We start from the raw sequence: 23424 nt of genomic DNA on the forward strand, positions 1-23424 counted from the left end.
TGAGGAAACTCCATACTGTTTTCCATAGTGTTTGTACCAATTTACAGTCCCACCAGCAGTGTATGAGGGTTCCTTTTTCCTCCACATCCTCTCCAACATTTGTTATTACTTGTTCTGTTGATTATAGCTGTTCTAACAGGTGTGAGATGGTATCTCATTGTGATTTTGATTTGTATTTCCCTAATAGCTAGTGATGTTGAGCATCTTTTCAAATATTTGTTGGCCATTTGTATGTCCTCTAGGGAGAAGTGTCTGTTCAGATCTTCTTCTGCCCATTTTTTGAATGGATCATTTGTTTTTTTGTTGTTATTGAGCCATATGAGTTATTTGTATATTTTGGATATTAGACCCTTATCAGAGGCATTGCTTGCAAATATATTTTCCCATTTGAATGGTTGTCTCTTTACCTTGTGACGGTTTCTTTTACTGAGCAGAAATAAAGCAGCATCTGGACTCCTCCTGTAAAACTTAAGATCTGAGTCATAGAAGATGAAATGATGGTCATCACACAGAGGATAAACTTTTCCAATTGAAAGAAGGCCTGTGTAAAGGAGGTACAGCTCAAGTATATAGATTATGCGTAAATGTGCTGTTTCAGGGCACGGGGCTAGAAAGGCAAGCAGCATCCATCTCAGGAAGGACCATGAATATTAATCAACACATGAAATTCGGACATTATCCCATCATTAACAGGGGTAGTGCTGTGATCTGATTTTGAGTGCAGAAATATCTCTGAGACTTTGGAAGACTGGCCTTCAAGGCCTCCTGTGCTCTGACTGTACCTCGTACCTCCTATTTCACCTGGCTCTCTCTGTACTCTAACCACAGTTGTAGCTTTTCATTCCTAAAAAAGGCCACAGTCTTTCCTTCTTCTGAGTTTTTGAAGGCATAGCACATTTTAAATGAACAACACTGCATAGTCCCTCTGTTTGAAATGCTTTTCCACCTCGCCCTTTTATAGCCAGCTCCTTTTCTTTGCTAGGTTTCAGCTTAAATTCTAGCCTGATGCTAAGTGTACAAGGCTAGGTTAGAGATATAACATCCCCTAAAAAGTAACCACCTTTATCTGTTTCTCTGTACCCAAGGTGGGTCTGGACATCTTGTAGGGGAAGGCCAGATCCCTGTGCTGACTAAAGTTTAAAGCACCGCATGACTAAAGGCAGGACCTTGGTCGTGGAAGAAGAATGGTTTCAGTAGACTGACCATAATACCCACAGTACTTGTATTTGGTCCAGGAGAGACTCTGAATAAGTGATTTACTTTTTGCTGGTTTTCCATCTGCTAAACTGGATGACTTGTATTTAGAAGCATTTTGGCTTCCTTGGACACAGTTACTGCCTACAGGATTGCAAATTAGTGTTTTCATTCCACGTTAGTGATTTCCTCTTATTCTTTTCCCAGGAGAGATGGAAAATTGCTGTTGACTATTCTTGATATAAACCTCTGTATGTATTGCAACAGACTAGGTGCCAGAAACCTCCTGGCATTCATTTGGAATTTCCCGTACAGGCAGAATTCATATTTATAATATTTAATCTAACGTCAAAATAAAACATTTTTCATTTTAGTCCCTACTAGTCCAGAATCTCAGTTTGAGAGTTTAGCAGCATCAAAGACTATCTTTCTGTTTAGAAATCTCAAATCAAAATGTAGAAGAATGACAGTTAGTATATGCCCAGAGTCTGAAACCCAGATCTGGGAATGGACTTTGCTCACTTTTGCCTAATAATTTCTAGAAATGTCTATCAAGATTTATGCTAATTGTTTAAAACATAATGGATTTGACTAGGCATCTGAAATTCACCATGAATTATCTAGGACTTTCTCGAGGAACATTCTAATTCCAGCCTTGAAGAGCCTATACTCAAAGGCAGTTGGTCTCCAAAATTTGTCCTGTACCCCATCAGTAAAAAGTTTTAAGGCGCGCTTTTCGTGGTGTATTTTCTAAAATGTGTACGTCATGTAAATGTGTGACAAAACTCATATTTACATTATAAAGCATGCAAAATGTGACCTAAAATGAGATTAATAATAATTTTTAATGTTTTCTCATTTTCGATGGCTTCGTGCTCTCATTAGCTAATATGTCAGGGCTCGGTATAAAAATAGGGTGAGTGAGGCTCATTATAACAATAGTGGTTTTAATCCACATTTCAAACAGTCCCTTGATAAATTCTATTATAATTTATGGAGGTCAACATCTTGGCAAATCTGATTCAACAGTCCTTACTTTGATCAGTCATGAAATGATCAAGAACTTGTACTAGTAATCAAAGTGTCTGGTCTGTCATTTTATTATTGTTGATGGATTATCTTCAATCTGGGGTTTCTCTGCAGGAATCTTTTGAAACCAACTTGTTTATTTTGTCAAGTTTAGTTTAGTTAAAACCAGATTCTAGAATCAGAAAACTTCATTTAATTGGGCCCCCCAAAATCATAATATGTTGGAAGTAAAAGAACAAGGGAGGATGCCACATATAAAGGAGTTTACCCACTAAAGGTGACATGTGATCATGACCTGCTGGCATACTGAATGAAAGTGCTAGTCAATCAACTTATTAAAATTAGCAAAGCTCGACTTTTAGAAAGCCTTTAGATGAATATAAACAGTAGCTCTAATACTTCCCTTTATTTTCCCAACTTTCTCATCTTGCCACTGAGTCTAAAACACCTGAGTAGCAGGTTCCCACCCACCTCTTTTTAAAACCACTGTACATTCCTTCACTCAGAGCTGAGTCCAGAAAGCAGAGGGTGGCCTTTCTTTGTACTTTACCTTCAAGCACTGGCTGGGACCATCCAATCTTCCTGGAATGTAATTTTGGCTTAAAAGAACCAGAACTAATGGAAGAACAGAAGCAGCTTAACCCAAACTATTTCTCATTCCACTGCCCTATGGAGAACAGAGGGATGATGGAAGGGAAATTGTGTGAATTCTGTGTCATATCCCTTCTTTGAGGTTTGAACCATGGACAATTTTAATTGCACCTATAAAATGACATCTTGGGCACCTCTAGGCATACAGTACATGCCTGGACTTAGGCGAGAATTAGGATTTTACTTTATAAGATTGAGTGATTTTGAGTTTTGGGAATAAATAAGTGTCCCTTTTGGGTTTTTCGTTTCTTCTACCTCCCAGCCAGCTCCTGTTCACTGTGTCATTTACACTTGCCTCCTATTTCCATCAAAGCCTGAATTAAGGTCTGTATCAACTAATATGACACACTAGCAGGCATTTGTCAGTGCAGATAAGATTGTAAAATATATTCCCTTGATATATTTTATTTTTTATGTGTTGGGGGCATCTTTTGTTTGTGTTTCTTCATTCTTTGTGCCTTGGCTTCCCTTCTTAGTTCTGATGGGCAGTGTAAAATTGAAATCATTAATATCTTTTCAAGACAATTAGACTTTAATATTATTGTAGATTTTATTTTCTTTTTATATTTATATTTTCTTTTAAGATAATTATCAAGTTTCAGATATTTTTTTTTAGAAATTCTTTTTGCTATGACTTCAACTGCAATACTGATTATTTTGAGTAACCACAAATAGTTAACAAAGACTGAACTTTGATAATTTTATTCCACTAGTAAGACAGCATACTAGAATTTAATTAAGTATTAGTGATCACTAAGTAGTGGTGAAATTATTGTTGTGTACAATACAAATATGAAATTTTTGAAGCAGAGACTGCGTATGGTTCCCACTGGGAGAATACAGATGAATCCTAAAAGCCTGTGATGCCATTAGGGACCAAGGCTTCTGTCTAGACTGTTGCAGGTAGTTGGTTAACTGATTTGTTGGTGTATTTTTTTTAAGATAGTGAGGATTTTAGGTAAAGTGATTATTTATAGCCTAACACTTAAAAGAGAATACAAGAAGTACAATCATAATACAGTAAGTTTGATTGGAAATGAAGCTGTGTGGCTTTATACCCTAGTTTTATCATCTGTAAAATTAGGGACAGCAGTAGCAGCCACCTTATACAATTAGATGTAAAACACTTAGAACAATGCCTGACACACAGGAAGCTCCCAACAAATGCTAGCTACTAATTTTTTAAGTGTTAATTCCCAGTAAGGTCTGCCTACTGCTCCCACCCTCTGGTGTAGTGGATGGAGTTTCCTTTAAGCTGATTAATAATTAGTGCCCTTAGCATTTCATCAGGATACATGCATAGAGCGAGGCTTTGTGTGTACCTGTGTCTGCACAGGCATTACCGGTGCTGATTGGAGGTAGAATGTAGTGGCCATTACGGAAAAACTGAGTCATATTGAGGAAAGGTTATAAGATAGCCATGACTATTGTGAAGAGACTTGGTTATAGAGTTCTCAGTGGGGGCAGGTTCTGTGCAGCTCCTGTCCTGTCCCACTTTCTACGTGTCTTTTCACCTCTTGCCCAATTTTATCATGAACTTGGTCTTCCCTTTCTGAGATGGCCTCATTGTTAGGAAGTGAGACTTCAGGGAGATCTTCCGACTTTGCCTTTCCTCAGCACTCAAGTTCTACCACTGCCTCCATCCATGATCCCACATCCTTACCTTTTCCTTGTTAGAGGTCAAGAGAATTGGTTTGTGGGAGTTTTTTGGGAAAGGTTACCTGAGAGTTTTAAAAACCCAAAGCCTCCTATTTACTTTCCCATTTAGTTCTCTTTTCCTTACAAGTTGAGTATATTCCAAGCCCCACAAAATGTCAGTAATTTGGGTAAAACAGGTAAGTATTACATTGGCTTTTTGGAGGTTAACATTGTTAACAAAATCATTTCTATTAATAGAGTCAAATAATCCTATTAATCTTTGCCTTCTTAGGCTGAGAATAAACCTAGTCCATTTGCAAATGGTTATTAAAATCCCACTTTGTGTAAGGTATTGTGTCAACTACTCTAGGAAATACAAAGAAGCATAAAGTAGGCTACACAGAGGTTGTTGTTAAAACCAACATAAGTCAAAGCTGACAAACTAACCCAGCCTTATTGGTCTGTTAGATCTTCCACACCTTGGATGACAAGATTTCCTCTGGCTAATCTAACAGACTAAGGAGTTGCCATCCTATCTCCATCTCCTCCTGCGTTCTTGCCCAAGGGTGTTCCTTCAGTCAAAAAGGACAGCCCCCTTAAGTAACTGCTTGTTTTTTTACTAATTAGAAGCCCTTCAGACAGCAAACACAGTTATTCTTTGTTTATTTGGACATGGTGCACTTGGGATAGAAAAGTGTTCAGGGTTAAAAATGGCTGCAGGGCTGAGAGAATTCCTTTGAGTTCTTTCTGCTTATCCCTGTCTTGTGAAAAGCTGTCTCCAAACTGGGGAGGGAATTTACCTATTGTGTGAGACCTTGACCCTGTGCATGTGCCTAAAGCAGGCACATAGTTTTTATGTGCGCCTGTTAGTTTGAATTTGTGATACTGATCTGCTTTTTGTCCCTGCTGACGGTTATTATATCTTAATGGGCGAAACACAACTCTAATGATCCTTGTGTATATAATTCTTGGAGTACAGAGCAGGCACCAGAGGACCACATAAAAATGTTTGCCTCAATTTCCCTGCAAAAAAGGAGCCCAGAAACCAGACTTGACCAAGTAACAGATTTTTAAAGGTAAAGGAACCCAATAAAATTACCAGCTTTTCACAGCGTGTGTCTACTTCCTTTTGGCATATTGTGAGGTGTAGGTGAAATATTCTAACTGAACTGACAGTGTGAGTGGGGATAACTAAGGAGTGAGGGAGATAAAAGTAAAAACCACCAGCAATGATTGATATTGCAGTAGCAATGAGTTGTTGGGGTCTCCCCTTTGTGGGTTTGACACTTCACCTTTCTGACACCATCTGCAGGAGTGTTGGTATAATGAGCCCTATACAGATGGGAACAAAAGCTAGAATTACTTGGAATTACTGTATCAGGGCTTTAAGGTGTGCCGTAGAATTCTGTAGGCTGGTATTTGCTTATTCAACTTGTAAAATAAAAGGGGTATATGATGTATTTATGTGTGAGAGACAGACAGATAGCACGAGAGAGGAGAGAGAGAGTTTGTGTGTTTTTAAAGTATAAAATGAAGCTACCTGATCATACGTAACTCTGAAAATATTTTAATCAGTGCTTGATTTCTTTTTACATTGTAATCATCAGTTAACTAATTAAATAGGTTCATGTAATGCTTATAAGTTTGATGGTAGATGACTTCAAGGATTGATTCACTAATACATTGTCCCAGTATTTGGGGAATAGAATTATCAGGTATTGATTCTAGCCCTATGTAGGAATCGAAACTGTTTTTAGTGACTAGGAGGCACAATTATATATCTGCAAGACATCTCTCCTAGACTGCTAGGAATTAAGCTTTCTTTTCTTTTTTCTTTTTTTTTAACTTTTTTGAACTTTGGCCAATAATCTAACCTCCTTTGGCCACTGTGTAGGGTAAAAATAATAGAAATAATTTAATTTCCTTGAGCTCCTGGGCTTAACCGGATGACCTCTTCATAGTGCTTCTTCCACCTCTGAATTTTATTTTACTTTTATTTTTAAAATCTGTACATGGAAGAGGAGAAGCCTCAGTGGAATACTTGGTGCTGGCCTTAAATTAATCTACCAACTTCTTCCTTCCCTGGCTGCAGGGGGAAGGATCAGCTGGCATGTCCAGCTCTTAAGCTTCTCTGCCTATTTCTGTGGTTGGCCCAAAGCTCTTCCCTTAAATCTAGGCATAAAGCCTCCTAGTGGTTTACACTCCAGTTTTCTCAGTCCCAGAGCTAGTTAGTGATATCACTCCGTGTGCTCTCTAGTGTCTTTCTCCTCGGTTCTGTTATTTTTGTCCACAGTACTCAGGTTTTTGCTACCTCTTGCCCACTGGCATAGATTCTAAACCAGTCATTCCTAATGTTGATGTGTCCCATGTCATATAACTCTATCCAGTTAACTCCTGCACTCATAGCTACTCAGTGCCCCTGTGCAGTGTATCAGGTGCATTGGAGGCTCTTCATCCCAGCTTCCAGAATCCCACAAGATCTTGCTCCAAGCTATGTTTGGAGCCTTGGATCCTTAGTTCCCTTAATTAACGTTCTCTTCAAGCCTAAATTGAAGTACCTGCCATTGCATCTACGCTGCATCGGTCTGTCTGCATCTGCTTCTTCCACTTGGAAGGTCTCACATCCTTCCAGTTGATGTAAATTTACAAATTGACTTGTTGTAAATTTACAAATTGTCATTGCTTGCAATGAATTCGGCTTAATTAATAGTGATTAATAAATGAGTTTCCGATGTCTGCCTGAAGCAATATATCAGTTGATTTTTTACTGGTAACCTTTTTTTCCTAAGGAGATACTGCTATTTAAAAAACTTTTTGAAAGTTAAGAATGATGGGAAAGATATTTTCCTTAAAAATCAGAAAAGTCACTTGTTACACTTTATTATTTTTTGGTATGGAATACTCAGGCAAGCAATGCATCTATACTGGGTACGGGCATGATTATGCATGTCTACTGACTAAGCTTGATTTTTTAATAGGGACAAATTTAGATACACCCTCATACTATTTCATCTGTCAAAATCCTATTCCTTTTTAACATCACTGTGTTTTCTTTTTTAAGAGCCTATGCTTTCTTTATCAAGAAACTGCCTGGCACCAAGCAGAAGGACTCACTCTTTGGGATTCCTGTAGCATCTATCCCATCCACAAATGTTTATTTTATTCTTGTTATACTCCAGGTACTATGCTGGGAACTGGGGTTATCAAGATGCACAGAACGATCCCTGACTACAGGTTTTTCACAATCCAGTGGGAGAGGGAAACTATTATGCAACATACCATAATACATGTTCTTAAAATAGACTCTTTTTTCCCTGTGTAAGATACGAGTACAATGCCATGGAAAAGAGTGAGGACTTAATGATCCCAACGTCAAGGGCGGGAAACCTTTCATCCAAGCCTTGGGGATTGAGTTGTGGGAGGGAGGAAGCCATGGCATGTTCAGGAGTGGGGAGCTGCCCAATCTGGCTGGAGCACAGGGCGCATGGGAGAAATGGAAGTGGTAGATGAGATTGGAAGTACAACGGGGCCAGGAAGGGAATAGGCTTAAAAATCAGGCCAAGGAGTTTGGACTTCACCCTGTATTTAAAAGAAAGACATCTGAGCTATTTTAAACATCGAAGTAAAATTTTGAGACCCATGTTTTAAAGAAAAAAAAAAAAAAAACTTTGGTGGTATGATAAAGTGTAGATTGGTGGAAAAAAGTGAAAAGTAGAAATAAAAATTAGACAACTTTCTGGCTGGACCCAAAGGTATCTTTTATTTCCCTACAGATATTTGGTACATTATTTTTTTATAATTAGTTATTTGTGTATGTAACATATCCTATTAATAATGATTCCTAAAGTTGGGCCTTGAGTGGGGTTTTGAAGGACTGAAAGGGTTTAATAGCAGCTACTTCTATCTGAAACTCTCAAGAATTATGGAAAGTTTCATTTATAGTACAAAGTACTCCATACTTGCAGTCTTCTTTAATTTTTTTCCAGATATTAGAGGAGACAAGGCATTTAAAGCATTAAAACACATTAACAATGAGTATATTTAAAATCATAATAGTTATAGTTCACAGGTACCATTTTGAGTTTATACCAGGCTATATGCACTATGCCAGGCATACACATTACCTCCCTTAATATTTTCAGTAAGTGATATTAAACCCATTTTACGGATATGCTGAGGCTCAGCCAAGTTAACCTGCCAGGATCACAGAATGAATATGTTTGGATCTTTCCATGATAGTCATCTTGGTCATTTTTCGTACCGTGAGCTTATTCCTTCATTAGAATAAGAAACTTCCTTTTGCAGTTACCTCTCCTTGGAATGCTCTTCCCCGAGACATTTGCAGACCTGACCTCTTCAGCTCTTAGCTTAAATGTCACCTCCTCTAAGAAGCCTTTCTTGATCATTCTATCTAATGTTGCTCATTTTTTTTTTTACTTTACTTTCTTCATAGTATATCATTATCTGAAACTATTTACTTGTTTTTTTTTCTGTCTCCTAAGCTAGAGTATAAATTTCATGAGATCAAGTGCTTTGACTGTCCTATACACTTAGTGATCACAGCATTTTGATTTATATAATCACAGCATTTTAGAACAGTTTCTAGAACTTAATACACATTCAACAAATATTTATTGAAAGGGTAGATAAATGGAAGAACAAATGTCTCCAAAGCTCATGCTTCTTGTTCTGTTCCATCCTCCCTAGATGTTTTCTTTCTGCTACTTAGTGCACTGGAGGGGCATTGGCTTACCATATAATCCATCAAACTGTATATCTGGGACCCAGACTGGTTAACTTTTAAAAACCAAATATTTACTCACCAGGAAAAGAAACCCACAGATCATTTTCTCATTAGTTAAGTTACTTGATTATACTTAAGCTTACAGTTCATACATAGTACCTAAGATGTATGATTTGTAGTGAACATTTCTAATAAATTATTTAGAATTTCACCTTTTCTTATTGCATTCCTCTTGGCTGAATTTTGTAGGAGAATATTGAGATTCACATAAAATGGACATTGTTCCTGGCTAGTTTCTGTGTGTGTGTGTGTGTGTGTGTGTGTGTGTGTGTGCGCGCGCGCGCGCACGCGCGCGCGTTTCAAGCAACAGACATGTTAAAGTGCCCAGTATAGCTAATAAATTAGTGAATTCTTATTATCTCCATGTACAAAATAACATTCCTGGGAGGGTAAATTCTTGCATTCTTTCCTCACACTACATCTTTCTTTTGTTGTTTCAGATTGGCTTTTTCAGAAGTGTAATTTTTCTTTGTCTCGCTGGAACCTGAGATGACTGACTTTGTCACTAGCATATTGACCTCTTCTTTTCTCACTGCCCATGTATCTAGGAATAGCTTGCCAGTTAACTCATAAGTTAGAGAAGGTAGCCTGTGAAGGAATTTTAAGTACATTTCTCAGTGTTCTGTGAAGTTACATGATCTTAGCTGAGTTAATTAACTTTGCTAAAATTGTATAAAGGGCTTCATATGATTCTAAACTACAGAAGAAGCAAAACAATTTGAAAGCAACCTGCCCTTTACCTTGATCCCTACCTTCTCTGAAAACGGTGGTGTAATGCCAGTGAACAGAATAATGGTTGACGAGCAAAATTCCTAGGCATTCTAAATATCACTGGTTGGTTTAATAAAATTAATTAGCCTGCCACAGAGAAAATTTACTAGCGTGCTGGTTAATTTCACAATGTAAAGTCAGAGAAGGGAGGTGGGGTTGAGGGAACAAACCTTATTGGTTTTGAATAATTATTTAAAGATGTGGAGCTGCCTATTTCAAACACTTTGATTGCCAAATCCATTAAAGCTTTAAAATCTCAATGTTTGTATCCTGGTATATAGGAAGGAATCTCTCTAGATGAAATTATAAGCATATTAGTTAACAGCTAAGTGACTTATTAAAGATACAGCACAAGAAGTAGAATCCTAATAAAACCATGGGAATAAGAATTTGCCTTAAAACTGACTCATGGGAGGTTTCCATAATCTTAATTTGCCATTGATGCAATTATTGCTTTTTCTTGTCTTTTTAATCCAAACAAGATGTTTTCAGTGGCCATGGAAAGGTGCCTGAAATCACATGCCTGAATTCATTTAATTTGCCAACATTGTCTTTTTTCTCTCTTTCTTCCTGGTAATGGGCAAGAGTCAGTTCTGGTGCATTAGATACTAAATCTCTTCAATTACCAGCCGGGAAGAAAGATTTAAAATTGTGCTTCAAACCTACAAACTGATTTAGTTTTAAAGCACATATACTTCTCCTGTGGAGCCCAAATTAAACTGCAGAAAGGATACAGAGCTCAAGGAATTAAACCAGGCAGGGCCAAGGCTCAGGCCAGCAATAGCAACCATTTTGTTTTTTTTCATTGAGGCCCTCCTGATGCAAAAGGAAACAGAGCAGAACGTGCTGAAAGAAACAACTTGTGTAAGAAAGTGCAATATTATATTGCTTGGAACCTAAATGTGGAATAAATGTCTTTGCGACGGGGAGTCTAATCAAACCTTTTATTCTTTCTTCTCTTTCTTTTTGGGTGCTCGGCAGCCATTTTCAACGTGGATGACTCTGTGGTTGATCTGGAGACTCTGGCGGCTTTATATGAAAACGTGAGTATCAAAGATATACAGAGCCAGAGTTTCCAGATTCCCTTATCTTTACTAACGAAAAATTTGGTTATATGCAACTCCTTCCATTCATGTTCTTTGGCAGTAAGGATCTTGACATAGCATGGAAGAGATTAAGGCACAGAAATGCAAGCTCAGATAAGAGCAGACGTGAGAAAAGCACGAGGTTCCTGTCCCCCACTGTGGTATCTGGCTAGGAGATCTCTCTGCACAGCTGTAAGGGAGGGTGATTGCAGGCAGAGACCACTTCTATGCCACAGAGCCCGGCCCTGTGACTTGCAATCAGAGTTAATGAAAATAAGCTGCTGGATTAATGTCGGGGTACACCAGTGTCTGTATCTGAGGAATGGGAATGCTAATACCAACTTGGATGATTACTTTTGGTCCAAAATGATCTGATGGTGTGGAATGTGGGAAGTAGTATGGGATGGTGGGTTTGCGTTTTAGATTTACAGTCAGACCGTCTTAGGTTTACCACTGACTGCTAAGTGACTTTGGGCCTGTTAAACTCCTTAAGCCTGTCTGGTCATCAGTATGAAAGGAACTATAATGGGCTCTACCTGATTTTTTAAGAGCATTAAAGGATAATTTAATATATGTAGCAGTAGTAATTCTGTAAATAAACAGCACTGTACACATATATGGTCATTGAATTTGGGTTATATCTGGAAATAAACAGCACAGTTGGCAGGCTCTCTTGAGGAGATGACACAGGAGAGTCAGAATTCCTATAACTGTTAACTGTTCTGGTTCTCTGACTCTGTTTGGATTTGGAAACACATTGAACCAGATTCTCTTTACTGAAGTAATGGAATTTCCTAGGAAGCTGCCTGAAACTCTATAGTATGAATGGTCACTGAGCTCAAAAAATGATTCATTTCAGTACTATGTCCCCCAGGACCTTAAGTCTCATAGAATATTTCCATAGTGCAATAATCCAGCCTAATGGATTGCCAGTTCTCTACACATTTTTACATCCTTTGCATACATCAGGAGCTGTTCAGTACAACTGGGTGGGAACTTCTCATGCTTCCATCAGTAAGGCTTTTATTAATAAACAAGAAGTCACACAAATACAAGGCCATCAGGAGCTGGCAGTGCATTTGTTGAGTACCTGGAGGGCAGCGTGGTATTGTGGGAGAAAGAGCGATTCCGAGTCACGCCCTTTACCAGGTACTTTGTGTAAGCTTTGGTGGAACCATCTGTAAAATGAGGATACAATAATTGAGGTTGAAGGACATTGTGAAAGGCTAAGTGCCTTCTAGATGCTTTTGTTGTTACCATGGGCTCAGGATTGTATACGTGGTCAGTACTTGTTAGCTTACAATAGAAGTAAACTGCGTACAACTGAAATAGTTGGATAAATTGATAAAATAAGCAGTACAGACTGCATAAGACAGCGGGTAGGGGGTAGCTGTTGAGGGCCAGGAGGTAAATGCTAAGGACAAACTTGACCCATGCCTGCTTACAGGCAGAGAGGGGATTCAAAGGTAGCAATCCAATGTCCTGGCTTCTGCATCCAGCTAATATCGCTCATTATGACCATTTGTATTAGGCAGTAATTCTTAAACATTAGCATGCATCAGAATTATTTGGGGAGCTTGCTGGGCCCCATCTCTGGAGTTTCTTGAGTCTGGATAGGGCCAATAATTTGCATTTCTAGCTAGTGGCAGGTTGTACTGATGCAGCTGGTCCAGAGATCATACTTTGAGACACATTGCTTTAAACAGATTCTCATTGTTTATTTTTTGTGTTTGTGTGTGTGTGTGTGTGTGTGTGTGTGTGTGTGTGCTTATTTTTAAACACAGAGAGCCCAAGAGGAAGAATTGGTTAAAATAAGAAAGCATTATGAGACATCCAAAGAAGAAGAATTGAAGCTGCTGGATAAGCCTGAGCAGTAAGGATGCTTAAACACTTTTCTATTGGGCCAAACAGTATCCATCATCCTGCCTCCCAGCTCTGAATAATCACCTCTAAATTGTGCAGTGGGCTGAGTCTCATCTCCATCATTCCCATGACCTATTGCATGCATCAGAATGACCTGACTGCCGGGAAAAGCAGCTGGAAGATTTGTGCTGCTGGGTAGAATATGTCTCAACCCCTTTCCCCACTCCTCGTGACTCCCCTTGTACTAGCAACTTGTTAATTCCTCCTAGACTAAACATTCTGGCCAAAAGGGTAACTGAGGAAGGAAGAAGTCATTGTTCTGTTTAAGGTTCTGCTGATGCAGTTGATAAGATGATGTCAGAGTCACGGCACTGAAACTGATTTTCCTAAATGTTGTATCCAGTAAGTGTAGCCTGCATGTGCCAGCCTTTCCCCAGATTTCTCCACTTTCTCTGCCCAGTTTAGATGTGACTTTTTCATCCTCTTTTGGTGTGCATTGTTCTTCTCTCCTTTCACGCTCTAGAGTTGTTTGCTCTGTAGTTTAGGATGTTGTTCCACAGAACTCGAATGCATAACCGAGTGACTCATCCTTGGCCCCCTCTTGGGGTCTGCAAGCCACAGATAAGCTTCAGGGCTCTGCAGGCCGTGGGCCTCACCCAGCTTCTCATGGCCCACAATGCTGTGAGAATGTGGAAAGGGTCCAGAGTAGACAGAGGACTCCTTTGCCTGCTGCTATCATGGGTACTTTATGTCCAATTCGGGACACCCTTCATCATCAGGACATTCCTGGAGATGAGGCAAGGGTAGGAAACAGAGAAAACTGAGTGGTCAAGCTTAGGGTAACAAGTTAGCCCTAGAGACGTTTGAGGTTCTGTGGCTTACACTGAAACCTGCATGCCTTGCCCTTGGGTACTCTAGGATGTCCCACTGCCCTTGGATGCCTGGGCATTTGGGTCCAGAAAAACATCTCTAAATGGCTGGGCAGGGGATGTATAGGTTTACTCAGTTATTGACAAACCTCCATGATAATTTGGGGAATCTTAGATGAATTGTTCTCATAAAGAACATAGGTAAGGACCTCCCCATCCCACCCCAACTTAGTTCATGAAGCCTAGTAATATCGTGAATCAGTGCAAATGGGGTTCTACTGCCCTCTGTTCCATCAACTTGAGCCATCCTCCTTACCAATTCTCACTCCTATCCACTCCCAAGTCATGTTTCCTGATACAATAAATTAAGGTGCTAAACCACTAAGGTGCTAAACACTGACACTTAACTGACTAAGAATGGAATATTTAGACACTGACAAGGCTATGGGGCATATTTGAAGACTGTCTTAACTTGGGCTGCTATAACAAAATACCCTAAACTGGGTGACTTATAAACAACAGGGATTTATTTCTCACAGTTCTGGAGTCAGGATGTCTAAGAGCAGCATGCCGGGCAGTCAAGTTCTGGTGAATGCTCTCTCCCAGCTTGCAGAAGGACAACTTCTCTTTGTATCCGCATGTGGCAGAAAGCAAAGAGAGGAAGCAAGCTCGCTCTCATGTCTCTTCTCCTAAGAGCACTAATCCCAATCACGAGGGCCCCACCCTCGTGACCTAATTACCTCTCAAAGGCTCTACCTCCTGATACCATCATACCAGGGGATAAGATTTCAACATATGAATTTTTTTTTTTTTTTGAGGGGTGGATGCAAACGGTTTCTTAACAGGAACAATAGAGCATATCAAGAATTGGGTAGTGCCAGCTATGCCACATCAAACAATGACAGTCTATAAGCCTAGAGTTGGCAAACTTTTCCTGTAGAGGACCAGATGTAAGTATTTTTAGGCTTTGTGGGCCATATGGTCTGCTGGAATTACTCAAGTCTGCTGTCATAGTGCAAAAGCAACCACAGGCAATACAAATGGGCTTGACTATGCACCAATAAAATTTTATTTATGGATACTGAAATTTGAATTTTATATCATTTTTACTTGCCATGAAATGTTATCCTCCTATTGATTCTTTTTTCAACCATTTAAAAATGTAAAAACCATCCTTAGTTGGTGGGCTATCCAAAAACAAGTGATGGGCTGAATTTGGCCTGTGGGCTATAATTTGCAACCTGTGCTCTAAGCTATGGGAATTGCTAATCCAGTGAAATGAACAGTGAGTTTCTGCTACTGAAACTGTTCCCCTTGTCTTTTTGTCTTAATGCCTTTCTAGTATTATTTTGCAAGATTAATTGCCAGGACACAGAATAATGGTGGCAGGTAATTAACACATAATTCATTCCTGCTTTCCCTACTGATGATCTGGATAGAAGAGCATTTTTAAAGTTCGTGAATAGTCATCGTAATGGCTTCCTGAACATGCCAGGCTATTACTGACAGCGAAGAGGCCTGTCGTGTTGTCCTGGTGGATCACCGTGTTTGGGCTCAGCTGCTAGAGAGCGAGATGTAGAGAGGTGGGGATTTCAGGCCCGAGTGAATTTCACCTTTGCTTTCAACCTCCTGCACAGTGCAGCATTTGTTTGACTTATACCAGAGTCTGATTTTCTGGCAACTTATTTGTCATTAGCTGCAAGCTAGTTGACTATAAGCACGGTTTACATACTGGAAAATATGAATCATTTATAGTTTTGGCATTACAATTTCCTAAGAACCTTGTGGTGCCCAGTCCTATAAATCATAGCATGGAGAGGCTGGCCTCATCACTCACCTCATCAGCTTTCTTGTAGCCCAGTGCCAGGTTTAGAAAACCATTTCCCCTAAAGGTGTCATCTGCCTGGGACCAGGCTGTCTGAGAGCCACTCCCTTCAGAAATGGCCCTCAACTCTTTACACTCTGTCTTGGGATAGTGGTGAGGTGAGGTGAGGCTCCATTGGGCTTGATTATGCCTGATGCAAGCCTAATGAGGACACCAAGCCTAGTGATGGCACCATATATAGCCTACTGTGATGCCCTCCCAGGGTCCACAGCTGCCTTAGGGCTCTCACAAAGAAGACACACTGACTTCTGAAATAAGGCACTGTGAGTGTACTCCTCTATGGAAGAATATAGGTTACAACATGAAATAGTGCTGTGTACACAGCCTCTATGTGTATACACATCTGAGATAATACTATTCGTGGGTTTAGGGGATGATAAACCAGATGTTAGTCCCTCGAAAGCAGTGGGCTACATCGTATCATTCCACCTGTCAGCTGAGTCGATGCTGTGAATGAGTCACCCACACAATGTGAGGTATGAAATTTCTCTCCTCTATACAGGCTGAAGTTGCAGCCCTTCCTAGAAAAATAAGCCTGCTTTGGGGAATGAAGGGAAAGATTTATAGTGTGTGGCTTCTTTAGGGGTTATTAAGTCCTCTGTATTACTTGCCCTAGGGTATAAAGTTAGACTAATTCAAAGGAAATCAATCTATAAATATTTGTAAGTACCAAGGGCCAATGTCCAAGACCAGGAGTTCTTATTCTTGCCCTTATGGGTAGCGAATGAAACAACATTGGGGGATAAAGTATTTATCTCACAAAGAAGACACAGTCTTTTGTCTCACAGTCTTTGAGGTTACTTATGCTTCTGACACTTTCTCAGATAAATGGGAAAGGAGCTATGGTGCTCTTTCAGAAGGCTTTGTGTGGCTACTTTGGATAGAAAGTGACATAAAATCATATTTTTTCCCCCAATTTTCCTTCTTCATTATATCGTATCTTCACATTCCACCAGATGTCCAAGCCCCAAACCTACAAGTCGTCCTGGATGCTACTCACAATCCCTTGAGATTGGTTAGTTACTCCAGTTCTTGCTGCCTTAGTAGATTTCTCGTCTATCTGTCCTCTCCTTTCACACTGCGAGCCCTCTTACCTTTCCTTTTAGAATGTTGCAGCTGCAGTCCTGTAGGTCTCCCAGCCTCAAATCTGCTATCCCCTCCAATCAGTTGGCCAAACCATTGCCATGGTGATTTTTTTGGGGGAAAAAAAAAAAGCTGAAAGGATCACTTCTCTGTTTAAAACGCTTCTTTCAGAAGAAGTTTAAACTCTTTTTTTTTTTTTTTTGAACACTAAGCCCCAGTTTAGCATCTGACTCCCACTTACTTCCCCCACAAATATCATTTAACCCATCTAGACTCTGCCGGGTAGCTTCTCGCATGTGTCCTGCACAAGCACTGGAGAGCTCCAGGAAACCTTGGCTGACATTCCTCCAGGGCTCTGACTTCGATGCCCTGTGTGTGGCTTCCGTAGCTCCTATTACAGCCCCCATCACTGATAGCACTCTCGCCCTCCATTGTTGATTTATTTCTCAGGTTATCAAGAAGGAACTGTTATTTAAATTTTGTTTTCAGGTCTTTGCATGGTGCCTGACACACTCTAATTGCTTCATACGTGTCTAGAAGACATCGGTCTTGGTGACTGATGCTCTGGTATTAATTTTCAGTAACATATTTCCCACAGTTCTTCCAAAAAGTAGTATCAAATTCTTGAACTTCCCTCCCCACTACCCAACTCTGGAAACATGTATCAGATCCTTCTTCCTGCACAGGACATTGGCTCTTTAAGATTCTCTGTCGGCCTTCCTAATGTAAGCCCTGATCCCAGACAGGCTTTAATCCCAGTGAGCCTTGCAGTGCTATTTTACTCTCTCCTGGGTAAAATAAGTTGATGAGCCTATGGGACTCTTTCCTCATATTGGTCCTAAACTTCCTGTTTTGAGACTAGTTATAAGTAATTTTGCACCTAGCATTTCCTCCTTTTCATCCACGTCTTTGTTGGTGAGTTCAAAGGTAGATCCGTATGTTTTCTCACAAAGTCTTCATAAATGCTTTAGTCAGTGTTCACTTAAACTAGGAAGTGTGCATTACTCTGGGGGTCTGGGTCCCACTTAAGGAATAATGTCTCATGGTCACATTTGGAAGAGGAGAAATGTAGGGGGCTCCCCAGCAGCATTTGAATAAAATAAAACTCTCCAAGACTCACCACAGGACCAAATGCCCCCAGCCCCACAAGCTTTTTACTGCTCATATTTCTGAATACTGGTGATACCTCTGAATCCAGTTGTAAATGAATCGATGGTTTAATACTAATTTTATGAAAAAACTATTTACATTAAAGTGTAATTTTTTCACCTTTCTTATTCTTAATTCAGAATTCTTTGTGTTTCCATTTTATATCTCATTACATGGTTTACATTATAATCATTTACAGAACTTTAAAACAAAGGCATGTTTTCTTTATAGGCATTCTTTGCTTCATCTCAGTGTCATTAAAAAAAAAAAAAAAGGCTATGACCTGGTTGTAGGATAAATAAGAAAAACAGCTGATAATTAGAATCTTATTAAAGCCCAGATCTCCCTAAAATAAAGTAGCAGAGGCACAGAGTATAATCTAAGGCAATTTCTTTGGATATGGAAAAAAGGAGGTTCCAGATTTGCTTCTTTGTAAAAGCATTCTTGGGAGAGATTGCAAAATGTCAAAGTAATGATTTTACGAGTTGACCACGACTTTCAGAAATATCAGGTAATAATTATTTCAACCCCAAGATGAATTTAATAGCTGTTAGTGGATTCTCTCCTTTTCTGAATTCATGCATGTCTAACTCTTTCCACTCATTTTAGTTTATACCCCTTCCTCTGAGGATTGGCCTGGAGAATATGTAACTCTTCCAACTTAATTTTGCAAAGGGCACCAGTACCCAAGTGCTCAGACAGTGAGCTTCTGTGTGTAGGTTAGGTACTTACCTTTAGCTTTTGAGATCTGTCTCGCTGTAGTTTTTAAGAGGCTTTAGACTGTGTCCACTTAATGAGTGCCTGCTTTGTTCTAAGCACTGAGCTCTGAGCTCTGTCTATATAGGTACATCGATGTGGAAAAGTAAACAAATATCTATAGAATAGGGAATAGGGACATTATTAACTATCATCTAATTCATTAAGCGAAAAAAAAAAATAGTAATCTCACTTCAGTAAGAGACTTTTACCACTTGTCTACAGACATTTGCCTCAAGTCTTCACTTTGCTCAGCCTATGTAAGTATATCCTTAGAAAACGCTGCACAATAAATGGAGTTTATTGTGTGTGGGTGGTTTTTTTTTTTTTTTTTTTTTTTTGTACATTAAAGATTAACACTTTTCATTTGGGTTTAGTCTCCTATTTGGGTAGCAGGAGATAGATAACTTGTTATGGTTTGATAGAATTTCATTAACTTTCTGTTCCTAAAGTAATTTATACACCATACAGTTATTTACCATTATAGAAAACATTAAAAAAGAAGCTTTGTCATCCACGGTAGAACACATACCCTTGGAGTTGCTTAAGTCAGCTTATATGATAACCTTTTATAATTGTTAAATTGACATCGTCAAATAAAGAATGTGCTCATGGTGGGTATTTTTCAGCTGTTTTTTATTTTCCTTGTGATTGTAAATGAAGCGAGAGGATTGTTTTTGAATTTTTACAGATTTTTACATGAGTTAGCCCAGATCCCTAATTTTGCTGAGCGTGCCCAGTGCATCATCTTCAGATCTGTCTTTTCTGAGGGTATCACCTCCTTGCATAGAAAGGTAGAGATCATCACACGAGCTTCTAAGGTATGTCGCTATCTAATTTAAAAAAATAACTTTGTCCTTATTCAGGGTAAAGGAGGAAATGGGGAGTGGGAGAAATCAACTAGAGTCCCTTTGCCAAAACCTTTTGGACTTAAGATTGTATATTTTTCTAAATATCGCAGTGTCGATCATCCTGCCTAAATGTGAGGGAGTGTGTACATGCAGATGAGTGGCAGGAGTTGGGAAAGGGAAGGGAGAAGAGAGAGAAAAGAAGGAGGGAAAAAATAACATTTTCACAGATTTCTTTCAAATATTCCAAATACCTTCCAATGTCCATACTAGCCACTTAAAACCAACCTAAATAGTATAGTTTGTTTTCCACTTGACTGTCCAGATTGCAAAAGAGATTTTGCTTTACACCCATGAATTTGATTGTCTGAAATGTGTCTAGATAGTGAAATAAAAAGATTCTAGAGATTTGATCTAGGAAATAAATGATTATGATAATGAGTAATGGCCAAATAAATTTTTGTTGGCTTCACCACACTGGTATCCATTATAAAATTAAATTCCAGCACTTGGCTTTTTCTCACAATGACCCATGTCCTTAAGAACGTGATAATCCTCTCCACAAATACTATAGTATTTAAGTGCTTATCTGAGGGCACGATTTTTCTCTTACCTATGTATAACACATACTTTCTAATAACATCCTAAAAATCAGGAGAAGTTGGCCTAGAGCTGCATTTGGCTTTCTTTCCCCTGATATAAAGGAAGATAAAGTCAACGAAGACTACAGAGAAAAAAAAAACAGTATCAATTTGAAAATTTGCACTTGGAGTAAAAAAAGGAAAAAAAAAAAGAGAAAAGAAGAACAAATGAAATGGGGAGCTGTGAAGAAAACCTTGAGCAGATTGAAACTGTAAAAGTTAACAAACATGTCAGTAAACACTTATTAAACACAGCCTCTGGCCTCAAAATACATTATTTTAGTTCACCTCCAAGGATTATACCCAGGAATAAGGAAGAATAGACTTGCTATTATATCTACCCTATACTTAACTATACTATTTGCATAGATATATAGTCCAAAAATAGATCCTCAAATGATATTAAACCCCTTTCTACTTAGAAGTCATCAAATGTGAAGCATAACAATGACAGCTCTCTTTTTTTAATTTACGAATACTTTAAAATAAGTAAAACTTAAAATGGGCTCAAATGGAAATATAAATACTAATATTCAATCCTCTATTAAAATGTACACAGTCTGTAATTCATTGAAAGGATAGAAAATAATGGCTCTTAATGTATCGTTTTAAGACACTTACGGTTGAATAAAGTGTATTTTCCATTTCACCAACTGTTAACCTTATTGGTAACACGCCACCAAACAGCCTATTGGGTACTTAATAAATATTTCTTGTTAAATGAACACAGGTACATTTGGAATTCAGTTCCATAATCATTGGTGTTTGCCATCACAGGGCTTGCTGCACATGAAGAGTGTGAAGGATATTTTAGCTCTCATTCTGGCTTTTGGAAATTATATGAATGGAGGAAATAGGACTCGGGGACAAGCAGATGGATATAGCTTAGAAATTCTGCCCAAACTCAAGGACGTCAAAAGTCGGGTATTTACTTTTTTTATAATAAATGTGTATGATCTGCCATTTATTTCTCTTCTATACCTTTAGTTTAAAAAAAGAAAAAGTATTTCTGCTCGTTCCATTCACCTCTGTTCTTCCCCTAACAATTTATTTTTCTTTGCTTTCTTTTGACTTTTCAATAAAGATACACTTTTTATGTTTGATCTTATTTTGATGACAAAATTCCCAGTATTTGTTTGCTCCAGAATACGCAGTTAGGTGTTGAACTGCAATGAGGGAATAAAGCAGAGAGCATACGGTATTAGCCATGGTCAAATCACTGATTGAGCTGAGCATTTGAATTATTCTTTTGCGCACACAATTGGGCTGGGCGTCTACTGTCAAACTTTCTGAGCCTGATTATCATTTGGCTCCACACCCCTGCAGAGCTTCCTCTTTGGAAACAAGCGGCCCATACCTAGGTGTCCCGTGGGGGGTAGGGGGAGTGGAGAGAGGGGAAACACACAGGCAAATTAGAATTAGACCCATGTGAACAAGACTCAAAGGCTGCCTTGTGGGAGGGCCTGCTCGCTCCTGGCCTCCCAGGGTCATAAAGTGGCATGGCATTCCTTTTAAGCCGTCCTGATTGTTTTTCACGCCATTAAGAACACACATCTTTTGAAAGGAGGGAAAAGAGGGATGGTTTTTCTGTTCTAGTCCCTGGTTCCCTTTAGCCTTCTCCTGCCCCCTCTTGTCTTGGCTTTATGCCAGAAAATGTTGAGACAGTGTTTTGTTTGTTTGTTTGTTTTAGCCATTACCTCAGAGGTCTTAGGGATTATCTGTTTGTTTGTTTTTTTCCCCAGAAAGAATAATGTAGTGTCATTTCTTGGTATAGATGCCATAGAAAACGGATAGGACAAGAAGAGAGGAAAGTCTTGCCTGTCTCAAATATTCAGGTCGCAGATGTCAGCTCTCAACCATATAATACGGCAGAGACGCATGTGAATGATTTTCATTTAAGCTTCTCTTTTAAACCTAGGATAATGGGATTAATCTGGTGGACTATGTCGTGAAATATTACCTGCGTTACTATGATCAGGTAAGAAATGGCATTGTGTGGAAAACTACACCAACACATTGTTGGCATTCAGAAATTGGATGATGGATGGATGGATGGGTGGATTTCAAGTCCAACATAGAATCTGAGAGCTATTCGGCCTCCTTGGTTTACAGACGGAAACACTGAAGCCAAGACAGTTTAGGTAACTCTTGTAAAGAGAAGTATTATTCAGTGGCACAAATCTACTGACTCTCAATTCACTGTATAACCCAGCTTCAGAGAGACCCTCACTTATCTCAGTGCCTTCTGACAACGTTTTGAGAGGTTCTATGAAATCTATATCCATTCAGTAATTGGTTATATTTGAAACTAGATTCTGGGATGCAGACCAAAATTTAGGAAATTAATATTAAGTAATATCCAGTACTTTATCAGAAATGTTCATCTGTGAACAAGTTGAAGATGTGGAATTTGAAATCCCTTCTCTCTGCTTAAATTACATTTGCAATTAGAAATAAAAATTTCCATGAGAATCTACCTGACCACAATTTTCTGTTTTATTCCTTCTCCTTAAATTAAGAACAAGGAGTCCTGACTTTGAGAAGAAAGACGTACTGTTGTAAGTTCTTGAGAAATGTAGCAATCAATATGAATGGAAAAAAGTCTCAGGAAAATGTTGTCAGGACTCCTGCTTAACTGTCCATGTAAGCGAAGTTTTCCCTGGGTACCGAGGGAGGAAAAGTAAAGATTCCAGGGCCTTATTTTCAAAAGGCCTACAGTTTTATCCACAAGACAAGATAAGCACTGCTGATGTCTATAGTCATCCTTCTTACCTTTCTGGTGGGTTTATTTAACTGTTCTGAGTATATCTACAGCCAGGTTTATCATTCCTCCTTCCCCACCCTGAACTTCTCCCCTGTTTCTCTTAAAAATATTGTAATTTTTGGTCATTTAGGCATGAAGCTTGTGCTCCTCTTTGGTTCCTCGCTGCCCTTCAACTAAACTGTTTCTCATATTCTTCCTTGTTTTTTCCCTCCAACTGACCCCAGCTCATTCAGACCTTAAGATAACTAACTCATCCAGGGGATTCCAGTGGCTTCCCAGCTGTCCTCCGCACCTCTAGCCCATCCCGCATCCTGTGGCCTGATTACCTTTTATAGTTCTGATCATTTCACATCCCTTCTTTACTCAAAAGTGAAATGGCTCCCCATTTTCAAGT

General features: G+C 39.1%; 1 protein-coding gene across 1 annotated transcript in view; it reads left to right on the forward strand.

Annotated features, from left to right (window-relative positions):
* The window catches only part of LOC105288774 (formin-1-like), a 230833-nt gene that overhangs the window by 117005 nt on the left and 90404 nt on the right, over positions 1 to 23424 (forward strand). Inside the window, exons 7-11 of the mRNA XM_011355145.2 lie at positions 11069 to 11130; positions 12957 to 13045; positions 19469 to 19598; positions 21044 to 21190; positions 22185 to 22244. Of these exons, the coding sequence (XP_011353447.1) occupies positions 11069 to 11130; positions 12957 to 13045; positions 19469 to 19598; positions 21044 to 21190; positions 22185 to 22244 (488 nt within the window). The remainder of the gene's footprint in view (positions 1 to 11068; positions 11131 to 12956; positions 13046 to 19468; positions 19599 to 21043; positions 21191 to 22184; positions 22245 to 23424) is intronic.

The sequence above is a fragment of the Pteropus vampyrus genome, unplaced genomic scaffold, assembly GCF_000151845.1.
Source record: "Pteropus vampyrus isolate Shadow unplaced genomic scaffold, Pvam_2.0 Scaffold19, whole genome shotgun sequence".
NCBI lineage: Eukaryota > Metazoa > Chordata > Mammalia > Chiroptera > Pteropodidae > Pteropus > Pteropus vampyrus.